Source organism: Babylonia areolata, chromosome 32, assembly GCF_041734735.1.
Source record: "Babylonia areolata isolate BAREFJ2019XMU chromosome 32, ASM4173473v1, whole genome shotgun sequence".
Classification (NCBI taxonomy): Eukaryota; Metazoa; Mollusca; class Gastropoda; order Neogastropoda; family Buccinidae; genus Babylonia; species Babylonia areolata.
In genome coordinates, this window is record NC_134907.1 from 13,118,974 (window position 1) to 13,132,328 (window position 13,355).

Below are 13,355 nucleotides of genomic sequence, written 5' to 3' on the forward strand. Positions count from 1 at the left end.
CGTGACCAATATTGTGTTGTATGCTCTCTGAGTCATGTTAAACAAATGGAGTGTCTGGTGACGACATTTCCTGAAGAAAGATGACTGCGCGGACAATGCTGGTTTTTATCTCAGGCAGCAACCACAGCACACAGGAGGGCTTTTCAAACAGGGCACAGTGTTATCATACAGCAAACATGGAACTTTCGTATCTGCTGACCAGCTTGGACATTGACCATGGTCAGCTGAGTCTGACAGAAAAACAGACAGACACATTGTCTAGCAGGACAGAAATGGAGAAGCGATAGAGAGGGGTAAACGAGAGAGAGAAGGGGGGGGGATAAAAAACAATCCATAAAAAAAACAGGAATGAGACAAAATAAAACCGACTGAAGCACACACACACACACACACACACACACACACACACACATGTATACACACACACACACACACACACACACACATGTATACACTCACACACACACACACACACACACCTTCACTCCCTCCCCCTCTCACACACACACACACACCTCTTCACTCCCTCCCCCTCACACACACACAGACACACACACACACACACACACACACACACCAGTAGGAGAAAGCATTTGAGAAGTAGGTATGCTTGTTGTTTGTCTAAAATGTTTTATTGATATGTGTTCATGTTCCGTTTATAATGCTTGTTTGGTAACGCCCGTGTTAGTGTAAACTTCGTGTTATGTCATCCTTATGTAGCCAAGTGCGCTGCTTGGGTCCCGAGACTGACATGGCAACTGACCAACTGACCCTTTAGCATATGACGCAATGTGCACTATCCTCCTCGCAGAGCCAAAATTTTAACGGACAAGAGGCTGGGTGGGAGGGGGTTGTTGCATGGGAGTCGTGTGGATGTTACAGGGACAACAGGATAATGAGTTCTTACGCAGGCAGAAACATGTGGAGGCAGCCCAAGTAATTTGTTATTTTATTCACAAAAGTTACTTGAAGTTATGCTGTTTGCTCGTCAAAACAGCTATGTTCAGTTTGTTTAACGATGTTGGTTGATTTAGAAAGGGGCTTTCGTGCAAGACAGCATGAAAGGTAATGGAGCAGTTATAGACCCCTGTTGGATACCCATGGTAATACTAATAGACGTAAAGGCGGACAAAGACTTATCAGCTTTTGTCATCGCCTGCATGCTCAGTTACTTTTTCTTTCTTTTTTTCTGATTATATTATGTCGCATTTTAACTGATCATCCACGCTTCACAAGTACGTGTCATTGTTATCTGGGGTGAAACAAATGTGAGATCAATAGAACATGTGTAATGGATCGATGCATCCGTAATTCTAGTCCTTCATCCATTATTTAATCGTACGAGGGAGGAATCCACTATGCTGTCCGCAAAATGACCATTTTATACTTTCTGACAACGTCTAATACCCTGACGACGGTATGAGCATCAGTACATGCTTTGGTAAAACATTTGTTAAACAAATACAATAGAAAACCAAACAACCCTACCGACACGTACATGTAACCCCAATTCCCTCTTCTTATTCATAACCCAGCGAGTCTTTTTTCCATGTGTGTTTCAGGTCGGTGAACATGACAACCGTGATCAGCCTGCTGTCATCCATTCCCCAGGACGTGCTGGTCAACCTGAGCCAGGCCCTTCCCCCAGAGCAGATCGGCAAGCTGATGACGGCCATCTCCCCAGAGCTCATCGACCAGCTAGTCAGCCACCTGGACCCTTCCAAAATGGTGACCCTCATGAAGTCCCCGGGGTTTCTGGAAAACTTGCTTGGTTCATTTCCTGCTGGTACGTCTGGTGTTGATTGGCTGTTTTCTCTTCTCTGTCCAATGTTTGGTTTCTCTGTCTGTCTCTTTGTATGTCCCATGTCGCTCGGGTAGCCATTTTAGCCGAGGCAGGTGGTGGGGAGGGGGGGGGGAGTGAGGTTGGAGGTAGGGTGGAGAGGGGGTTCGCTGTTTTTTCCTGCAGTGTGTCTTATATCTGTCCTTGTGTTCTCGTTGGTAAAGATTCTCTCATTCTGGGTGGCTCACGCATCAGAAAGTGGAAGTGGAAGGTGAAATAAGCCGAAAGTCTAGCCTCAACCAGTACACAGGCCTGGAACGCCCTCCAATTTATGACACATTTTTTGTTGTTTTTACAACACTTTTTGACTCTGAGTTAAGAAGATATTCTGCTATACTCGGATGTGTCTCTGTTTACGCCCATCATTCTATCTAAAGATTTCGGCCTGTCCATCTCTCTCTCTCTCTCTCTCTCTCTCTCTCATGCTCACTCTCACGAATGACTCCCCCCCACCCTTCTTCAGCCTTCATCTGTCACACCCCATCACCCATAGATTTCGCTTTCTCCCCCACCCCTTCCTCTCTCCTCCCTTTCGCACACTTATTTTTGACACATCTTCATGTCCTCTTTGTTCACAGGTCAGATGATGGCCGTGTTGAAGTCCATCCCTCCTCAGGCCATTGATCGTCTGATGACGGCAGTTCCTCCAGAAGCGCTGGTCTCCTTGTCCAAACGTTTGCCTGTGGACTTGATCGTCAATCTCACCATAGCTTTGGCACAGGACCGCAAAGGCATGACCCAGCTGATGAACAACATCCTGTCTCCAGACCTCGTCAGCAATTTCTCAGGTTCTGGTTCTGGTTCTTTCCCCAAGGATCTCATTCTGGAGATTCTGGGCAAACTTCCCGATCAAACCATTGCCAACTTGTCTGCTGCGTTACCCGTGAAAAAAGTGTTTGACATGCTCAACACCATGTCGGTAGATTTCTCCGCGTTGGACGTGCTGTTGAAGGAGATTCCATCAGAGTTGCTGGTGAAAGTGGTGAACGCCGTCCCTCCCAAGGTGGTGGCTGACATGTCAGAGAAGCTGACGAAGAACCAGCTGAAGAAGATCGTTCGTCACGTCACCCCGGAGATGGTGCAACTTCTGATGACTGCCATGTCCCCCGAGGCGATGGTGAAGACCGCTCAGGCCTTGCCGGAGAACGTGGTGTCCATAGTGCTCAACGTGCTTCCCCCGAAACATTTCGGGAAGCTGGTGAAGGCCGTTCCCATGGACACCATCAAAGCCCTGATGGACATCGTGCTGACTGAGGACCCTGTGGAGCACTCCCCGGAACTCATCGTGGCCACCACCGAGAAAGTGGCCAACATTCTGCTCTCAGTCCCGCAGGACACACTGACCAAGCTCATCAAAGCCATCCCTCGCGACGTCCTTCTGGGCGTCATAGACTCCCTCCCACCTCAAGCCATCGCGGAGGGAGCTGCCATCCTGTCCGGAGAAGAAGGCGTTCCAATAGCGTCAGCTCTCCCCCTGGAAGCCATCGCTTACACGCTGTCCATCATCCCCCCTGAGAGCATCGTGAAGATGATCGACGCTCTCCCGCAGCGGACGATCGGAGCTTTCGCCAACATGATCATGAAGGTGCCCCAGAGTCGGATCGAGGCCTTCTTTGGGCGGGTGCAGGTAGGGGCCCTGAGGAACATCGTCACCAAGCTGCCGCCCAGGACTATCGAGAAGCTGGCCAGTTCCGTGCCGCCGGGTACCCTTGGCAAAATGGTGCAGTCGTTCTCGCCCGTCACCGTGGCTCCTATCATGGAGTCCCTGCGTCCCAGAGAGCTCAGGAGACTTATCAGGTGGGTGGTGGTGTTTTGGTGGTTTTGTTGTTGTTTTGTTGGTTCTGGTTGTTTTAGTGTGTGTGTGTGTGTGTATGTGTGTGGGGAGGGGGGGTGGGGAGTTAATGGTAGAAAGGGCGTGTGTTTGGGTGATTGTTGGGCGTGTTGTATTCTGCAGTGTGAATAAGCGTTGGGAATGGGTTCCAACGTTGTGTGTGTATGTCTGTGTGTGTGTCTCGCTGTGTAGAAACGTGTTTTGTGTAACGCCCGTCCCACCCACCACACTGCCCCTGCCAGAAGAAAGATCACACACACACACACACACACACACACACAGACACACGCACACACACACACAGACACACGCACACACACACACACACACACACACACACACACGCACACACATTCTAATATCACTGACAGTGGAAAGACGTCTAACTGAAGACTAACACACGAAGACTCTTTTCTTCTCTCCAATGTTTTGCTTGGGTATCTTCACCTGCCTGTCTGCCTTTCTCGGGTCTTTATCGCTCCATTCCTGTCTCTCCTTCTTCTTCCACCGTTTCTCCCTCTGTTCTTCTTCCCCGTTTTCCTTGTTCTCTTTGAACTCTCTCCTCTTTTATTCTATTCCTTTGTTTCTTTATCTCCCCTTCCCTTTCTGCCTTTCTGGTCTTCATCGCTTCCGCTTTGTATAGATCTCTCTCTCCCCCTTCCAGCCTCTCTTTCCCTCTCTCTCTCTTTTCTCCCTCTCTCTCTCTCTCTCTCTCTCTCTCTCTCTCTGCCTACCTTCCTCTGTCTCTGTCCCTTGATTCTCTGTCTCTATCTGTCTCTCTCTGTCTGTCTGTCTTTGTCTCTCTCTCTCTCTCTCTCTCTCTCTCTCTCTCTCTCTCTCCTCCCCTCTCCCCTCCCCGTATTCCTCGCTCTCTTTGAACTGTCTCCTCTTTTATTTCGTCTCTTTGTTTCTTTATCTCTCGTTCCCTTTCTGCGGCTTTCTGGTCTTCATCGCTTCCGTCTTGTGTAGATCTATCTCTCTGTATCCGGTACCCCGCCAGCCTCGGTCTCTTTCCCTCCCCTCTCTGTTTCTTCTCTCCTTCTCTCTCTCCCTCTGTCTCCCTCTCTCTCTCTCTCTTTCTGTCTGTCTCTGTTGTCTCTCTCTCTTTCTGTCTGTCTCTGTCGGTCTCTGTTGTCTCTCTGTCTGCCTGTTAATCTGTCTGTCTCTGTCCCTCTCTGTCTGTCTGTCTGTCTCCCCCTTGAAGTCGTTCATTTACCCCTGACCCCACTCAACTATCCCCCTCTCTCGGTCTCTGTCACTCTCTCTCTCCCTTGCCCTTCCTCCTCTCTCTTCCAACTGTCTGAAATTGAGCACTTAGAAGAAACCACAAAGACTTGCCAGATAAATTCCGGACCACGGAAACGGAGAGACCTGTTCAGTGTTAGTGCCGTGTGTGTGTGTGTGTGGTGTTACAGTGTGTGTTGGTCTGTATCTCGTTGTGTGGAAACAGATGGTTTCTGTACCTACGCCCGTCAGGCCCCCTTGGAAGAAAGATGACCCCCGTCCGTACACAGTACTACTCACGGCCCCTAGTACTCACAGTACTTTTATCTCGAGTCGCGCAGCAAACACACAAGACACGGGGTGGGTGGGCCTGGGGTGCTCTTGACTGAGACGTTGTAGTGGACATAATGCTATCACTCTTACAGTCATAGCAAACTTACGGAACTAACGCGCGCCCTCACCCCCCCCACCCCCCCCCCCCCCAACACGCACACACACTATTTGTTGACCAGTTTGGACATTGACCGGGAAGGGTCAGTTTAGCACAGAGAGGAAGGGGATAGTGGGTGGAAGGTTAGTGGACGGAGAGAGGAAGAGAGATGAGGAAAGACAGCCAGAGAGAAAAGCGGTGGATACCGCGGAGTGAAGAGAGGTGGAGACAGAGAACACTGACCACTGAAATGTTTAATGTCTATAGCTGAGAAGCTCTGGTGACATAGTAGGTACAAATCAGAACAAAATGGTGCAAAATAAATGGAATGGAACAGAAAGGGAAAGCAACAACAACAACAACAACAACAACAACAAAACAAACAAGCAAAAAACAAAAAAAAACAGAATTGAAACAACACAAACTAATAAGAGATGTGCGACACTTTGGCAGTTTGTCATTCGCTTAAAAGTACATGTTGCCTTTTTTTAGTTGTTCGTCTCCAAGGTTTGGACAGTACACAGAAAACAAAGTACAGATATATCATATAATAAATATTTATGCATGTATTATCAAAACACATCAAATCAATACCAACACGTACTAAATTACATACAAATCATATAATAAATATTTACGCATGTAACATCAAAACCCATCATATCAATACAAACACATCAAATAATTGCAATGTCAAGATTGACCATCCAAATGTAGCCTTTCCTTTTTATCTTTGCTTTTTTCCTCATGGAACCCATACTAATTTTTAATTGATTAATGAATATTTGGACCGATGATGGACGTTTTCTGTATATTTATTGCCTCAGATACATATTTTGCAAGTAAAAGTATCATATCTTCATTTTCTGTCATCAATCTTTTCTCTGCGCTGGAGCTTTATTGAAAATGGTGCAGTTTTTTCGTAATTCATCGTATCTTTTGCAGTTAAATATGAAATGATTTTCGTCTTCTGGGCTTTCACCACATATTGGGCAAGGAGATGTTGCTACGTCTGAATCTGTTGGCATTCAGTCCAAGTGCTCTCAATCTGAGCTTCGCAAAACAGATTTTATGCCATTTATTTGTTATAATCTTAATATACTTCTCTGTTTGAAATAATGATTTAAATGAATAAAACCATTTATACCTATCATTGCTCTCTATTTCTCCGTGCTAGTTTTGATTGTAATATGCTATAATCACAGTGAAACACCCCCTCCCTTCAGGAATGCAATCCCCACCCACCCACCAAAAAAAAAAGAAAAAACAAAGAAAAAACCCCAGAACTTACCAGTGCAATCTTCTGTTCTTAAAAATCATTCTTTCACCAAAGCAGCCCTTCCCCCTTTAAAACACCAATGAAATCCCTTTAAAACTCCCTTCACCTTCCACACACCAGTGGAAACCCTTCAACACCACCCCCACCCCCACACCCCACCTTCCCCCACCATTCCCTCACCAACACAATCCCCTGAAAACTCCCCTCAGTCTCTGTATAACTCACTCTCCCCACATCATTACCATCCTTTCAAAACTGCCCTCTCTCATCACCAAAGCAATTACTATTCCACTAACCAAATATCTTTTAACTCTGTCTCCTCACTAACACAATGCTCTTAAAAGTCTCGCCCCCTCTTTTCACCAAAGCCATCTCCTTAAAACGCCATCCTTCCGCCAACACAGCACACAACAGCACTACACAGCACAGCACAGCACAGCACAAAACAACACAACACAACACAAAACAACACAGACTCATTGCCCTCAACCACTCATTATCCAAACACACACAAACCCAACCATTCATTCACCTCTTGTGTTAAAACCTTCAGGTCAGTGAACACAACCACACTGTCCAACCTGCTGACGGCCATTCCCCAGGATGTGCTGGTCAACCTGAGCCAGGCCCTTCCCCCGGACCAGATCGCCAAGCTGATGACGGCCATCCCCCCAGAGCTCATCAACCAGCTGGTGAGCCACCTGGACCCCACAAGCATGGTGGCCCTCATGAAGTCCATGCCCCCCCAGGTCATTGAGAACGTCCTCAATGCCTTGCCCACAGGTTGGTATATATCTGGGAGCTGCTTTTTTGTGTGTGTGTGTGTGTGTGTTTCATTCTTTAGTGCTCAACTCTTTGCCCATACAGATAACGTAGACCTGGGGTTTCCTTTTTTTTCTTCTTTTTTTTTGTTTTGGTTGTTTTGATTCGTGCTTGCTCTTTTCCATTTCAGTGGTGGTTAACTTGGAACTAACGAGGTAATGAAATGAAATATCATATGTGATATCCAAAAAGGTGGAAGAGAGAGAAAGAGAGGGGGCGGGGAGGTGGGGGTGCTAGGGGGGAGAGAAGTGGACATAGAGAGGAAGAGAGTGCTTAACATTTTGGCCAAGGGTAGGTATATCTGGGTGGTTGGTTTGTTATTGTTGTTTGTTTTTTTTATTACTAGTGCTGTCACTTTCCTGTTGACCGAACTGTAAGCTTGTGTGCTTTTGTCAGCCTCTGATACAAGCTGTATCTATCTAACATGACCACATAGACTCTAAATATTTGTGACCTTTCAGACCTGTTGGTGAACATGACCACCCAGACACTAAATGTCTGTGACCTTTCAGGCCTGTTGGGGAACATGACTACCTAGACACTAAATGTCCTTGACTTTTCAGACCTGTTTGTGACATGAACACATAGCCACTAATGTCTTTGACCTTTCAGACCTGTTGGTGAACATGACCAAGCTGCTGCCCCCGGCCCAGATACAAGAGTTGATGAACCTGCTGCCCCAGGATCTGATCGGCAAGATGGTCACCGTGCTGCCCAAAGAGGTTCTGGTGGACTTGGTGCAGGCCTTTGACGCCGACGCCATGCTGAGCATGATGGGCAAGCTGAGCTCTGAGCAGCTCATGGACATCCTGGCCACACTGCCGCCTCAGGTGAGGTGGAGGGTCGGAGGGTGGGGGGCGGGGGGGGGGGGGGGGGATCACTTGTGATGATGTTTTAAATTCCTCAAGGGGTGTCACTTTGTTTGAAGAAATCTATAAACGATATACAATATCTGCTGGGCAGATGCCTGACAGCAGTATAACCCAATGCGCTTGTCAGGCTTTGAGTGCATGCATAGATATTTGTGTGCCTATCAAGAATGGATTTCTTCTACAGAATTTTACAAGAGGACAATGCTTAAGTTGCCATGGGTTCTTTTTCAGCGTACCAAGTGACTGCTGCACAATGGACCTTGGTTTATTAACTCATCAAAATGACTAGAAGCTCAGTTTGATTTTCCAGTCAAACTTGGGAGAAAGGGCACAACTGGAATTCAAACCCAGACACTCATGGACGCTATATTCGCAGGCAAGCGTCTTTAACCATTCTGCCACCTTCCACCTCATGATGGTGATGGTGGAGGTGGTGATGATGATGGGGATGATGATAATGATGATGATGATTATGAAATTCTAAGTCCTTGACCCAACAATTGAAAGTCCACCAATAAAAGTGTGGAAATACCTTGGTGGTAAAGATGGCAAACTACCTTTCCCTCAACCACACTTGAAGAAGCATCTGTGAGAAGAAACTTTATCATCTTCTCCTGCCAGGCCATCTTTACCACATTTCCACATGGTATTGCCACATTTTATGTGTCAGCCCAGAGACCTGCAGTCCCTCTGTTGTTCTTAGACTGATCAAGGGGATAGTTTCAGTTTCAGATTCAGTATCTCAAGGAGGCATCGCAGCATTTGGACAAATCCATATACGCTACACCACATCTGCTAGGTAGATGCCTGACAGCAGCATAACCCAGTACGCTTGTCAGGCCTTGAGTGTATGCATGTATGTTTGTGTACCTGTCTGAGTGGATTTTGTCTACAGAATTTTGTCAGAGGACAACACTTTTGTTGCCATGGGTTCTATTTCGCTGCGCCAGGTGCATGCCGCACACAGCAGCACCTCGGTTTATCGTCTCATCCGAATGACTAGATGATCAGTTTGATTTTCCACTCAATCTTGAAAGAAAGGGCATGAGCAGGTTTTTACCCAGACCCTCATGACCACTGAATTGGCAGATGAGTGTCGTATTCTTCTTCTTCGTTCGTGGACTGCATTTCCCACGTTCACTCATATGTATGCGGGTGGGATTTTATAGTGTATGACCGTTTTTACCCCACGATATAGGCAGCCACACTCCGTTTTCGGGGTAGCGTCATTTTCAAAATGAAATGATCCTTAACTTGTCTGCCCACAGGTGGTGCTGAACATCACCAAGTCGCAGACCCCGGAGCAGACGATGAAGCTGTTGGAGACTCTGCCCCCTGACGGCATCGTCAACCTGACCAATGTGATGCCCACTGATGTCATGCTGGAAATGATGCAATCTGTGCCGCCCGAGGGACTGCTGAATCTGATTGGTTCCATGCCACTTAAAGTTAGTGTGTGGATAGGGGGATGGGTGGAGAGGGTGGGGGGTGTGAGTGTGTGGGGTGGGTTGGTGGGTGGTTGGGTGTAAGTGTGTGTGATGCTGGACATGAATTGGTCCATGACGCCTATAGGACTGCTGAACCTGACTGGTTCCATGTCACTTAAAGTGAGTGTGTGGGTGGAAGGGTGGGATTGGTTGGGTGTGGTGTGGGGGTGTGGGTGGGTGATAATCATCATTATGAATGGGGTTTTTTAACGATGATTTAAATGTTTAAAAACTTATTTTGTATTAAGAAAATATGCTGAAATCATATTTTAACAAAAAAGATGATTTAAATGTTTAGAAACTTATTTTGTATCATGAAATTATATTCAAATTTTATTTAACAAAAAATGATAATCTAAATGTTAAAAAACTTATTTCACTATCAAGAAAATCTACTGAAAATTTTTTTTTTAACAAAGAAATATGTTTAAAAACTTATTTTATGTCAAGAAACTATACTAGAATTATATTTTAACAAAAACAGAAGATAAATTCATGTGTAAATTGTGTTTAAAAACTTATTTTGTAACAAGAAATTATTAAGCTAAAATGTATTTCAAAAATCCAAATGATCAAACTTTTAAAAAATTTTCAAACCTTGCTTTTTGTTCCACATCTACCTATCACTAGTGCTGCAGCCTTGGGAGCTAGTTGGCCTTTTTTTTTTTAACCATCCCAACACCAACAGGCCTAAAACCCTCATGGCCGAGAGCGGGAGTGGGGGGGGGTGTAAACTGGGCAAGACCCTCTCCACTTCAACCAAATTCTAGCCCAGGTAGTCAGGACAGCAGTTACCTCGCACTCTGCTGTTCTGATGGTCATAGTCAAACACGACTGACTATCATACATACATACATACATACATAAAAGATAAAAGAGAAAAAATACTAAAGCTAAAACTTTACAATAAGATTGTAGCAGAGTACAAACCTGAATAAGCGTGCATGACCTAAAAATTGAAGAGGGTAGGTATTTGAATATTCCACGAGAAGACAGATTGTGTAGCAAATGTAACATATTGGAAATCCATCTCCTTGATCATTGCATTAAATATAAAGCCTAATGGGAACAATTTATATAAGATATTCAAAATTCAAATAGCACAGGAAATGTTCCAGGTCAGTCGATGCTAACAGTTGCTGAATATTTTCACTTCAGATTAGGAAAATTTGTTTATGAATGCTGTTCCAGTTTATTATGTTAATTAATTAATTAATTAATTGTCTATTTATTTATTGTACTTGTGTCTTATAAACCTTAAGGTTTCATGACATTAGAATTTATTATATTCTATTCTGTTCTGTTCTATTTTATTCTATTCTTTTCTTTTCCATGCCATTCTGTTCTGTTCTGTTCAACCCTGTTCTGTTCTATTCTTTTTTTTTCTGTTCTGTTCTATTCTATTCTACCCTATTCTGTTCTTTTCTGTTCTATTCTGTTCTACCCTGTTCTGTTCTATTCTTTTCTGTTCTACCCTATTCTTTTCTATTCTTTTCTATGCTGTTCTGTTCTATTCTATTCTATTCTATTCTACATACCTACCTACACACCTCTCCTCACACAGGACCTGTTCACGCTGGCCACCAAGCTGAACGCGGACCAGATGAAGCGGGTGATGGAGCAGTTCTCGGCGGACCCGAACCTCATCCCCAGCCTGCTGGCCTCGGTGGACATGGAGCGCATGATGTCCATGGTGGAGGCTGTGCCCACCGATCTCCTGCTGTCCCTGGCGGAGAGCGTTGACATGGGCATGGTCATGGGGCTGATGCAGCGCTTCATGCCCAAGGTGGGTGGGGTGGGTGGTGAAGAAAGATGGAGAGTGTGAGAGAGAAAGAGAATGCGAATGTGAATACTTTATTCATTACAGGCCATCGCCCCTCATAAAGGGGTGTACATAAACATACAAGCACATCACAGCCATACCAAAATGTTATACATACATGTCAACGGTCATGTCAAACAAAATTGATGTTTAAATCATTTCATCGACAATACATTGTCTCTAGGTTTAAATGCATTGTACAAGAAAATTGACAAATTCCGAACATCACTGAGAGAGACAGAGACAGAAACAGAGAGAGACAGACAAAGAGAGAGACAAGCAGAGATAGGAACAGGGGGTGTTTGTTGGGCTTGGGCTGATGCAACTCTTCGTGCCAAAGGTTGGTGGATGAAGAAAGATGGAGAGAGTGAGACAGAGACAGAGAGAGAATGCAAGAATTTTATTGTATAGGCATATGACCCCTTACAACTGATCATGCTGACAGTGTTAGAGTGAACTGTTGTCATAGTATACTGTGAACATAATCAACAATGTCAAGTAAATCTTCAGAAGAAAAAGTTAAGAAAAGGGAAAAAGCAGTAACGACATCGGTTTGCAAAATAAATGTCTCTACCAAGGTCATGGATGCAATGTTCATCTTGCAATAAATGCTGAACCCCAGTCATCGAAGGATAAAGCATGTAATTTTTCGGAATATACTAGACAGAAAGAGACAGACAGAGATAGAGATGAAAAGAGACAGAGACAGGGGGTGTTTATGGGGCTGGTGCTGATGCAGTGCTTCATGCCTAAGGTGGGTGGATGAAGAAAGATGGAGAGAGTGAGAGACAGAGAGACAGAGACAAAGAGAGAGACAGACAGAGATTGAGACAAAAAGAGACAGAGACAGGTGGCGTTTATGGGGCTTGGGCTGATGAAACGCTTCATACCGAAGGTTGGGGATGAAGACACATGGATTCAGATTCAGATTATTTATTCATTAATAGGCCTAGGCCCCTTATGAAGGGGTAAGTGACAATATAAGTAATAACAAACAAAATGAAAATATATAACCAACCATAATAAGTACACATATTACATAAACGCTGCAATGAAGTACAGCATCTTAAGATGTCACGATATCCCTAAATTTAAATGCCTGGTGTAAAAACAGTGCCAGATCCCATATATCAGCAAGTCTCGTGGATGACAATAATAAACTCAATTTGAATAAACATGGCTATCGATAGTACTTAGGTGGTATATATTTTTCTCTACTTCTACAAAGAGCTGGACAACGAAAAACAAAATGTGCCTCGTCTTCTTTGTCTTCTTTACATAGTGGGCAAATTAAATCATTGTCAGTAAAATCTCTATCTTTAGTAATGTGTAGCTAAATCTGACACGCCTAACCAAAATCTTGTTGTTACATACTTGAAATACATGTCCATGTAAGATACCAAGTACTGTTTAACATCATGCTTATGTCCAAAAGTTCTATACAAACTGAATCTTTCACTATTTTGAATATGGTAATTCCAGTCCTGCCATCTACAATCAATCAAGCGTTACCGGAAAAGTCTTACAAACTGCCAGACAGATGGAGAGAGTGAGTGAGAGAGAGAATGCGAATGTTTTATTCATCAGGCCATGGCCCCTCATAAAGGGGTAAGTGAACAAATACCATTACAAAATATTCAAGAACAAAATTAAATTTCAACAAAATGGTCCTAGAAATGAGAAACGATTGTTCATGACATACTATGAGGTTATAATTTCTCTTAAGTTTAAATGTTTTATGCAAGAAA

The 13,355-nt window shown here is 44.5% G+C and overlaps 1 protein-coding gene across 1 annotated transcript in view; it reads left to right on the plus strand.

Moving 5' to 3' along the window:
- Nucleotides 1–13,355, plus strand: part of LOC143276601 (uncharacterized) — an 85,383-nt gene that overhangs the window by 34,595 nt on the left and 37,433 nt on the right. The window contains exons 3-8 of the mRNA XM_076581204.1: nucleotides 1,563–1,786; nucleotides 2,419–3,637; nucleotides 7,158–7,387; nucleotides 8,039–8,256; nucleotides 9,567–9,746; nucleotides 11,350–11,571. Of these exons, the coding sequence (XP_076437319.1) occupies nucleotides 1,563–1,786; nucleotides 2,419–3,637; nucleotides 7,158–7,387; nucleotides 8,039–8,256; nucleotides 9,567–9,746; nucleotides 11,350–11,571 (2,293 nt within the window). The remainder of the gene's footprint in view (nucleotides 1–1,562; nucleotides 1,787–2,418; nucleotides 3,638–7,157; nucleotides 7,388–8,038; nucleotides 8,257–9,566; nucleotides 9,747–11,349; nucleotides 11,572–13,355) is intronic.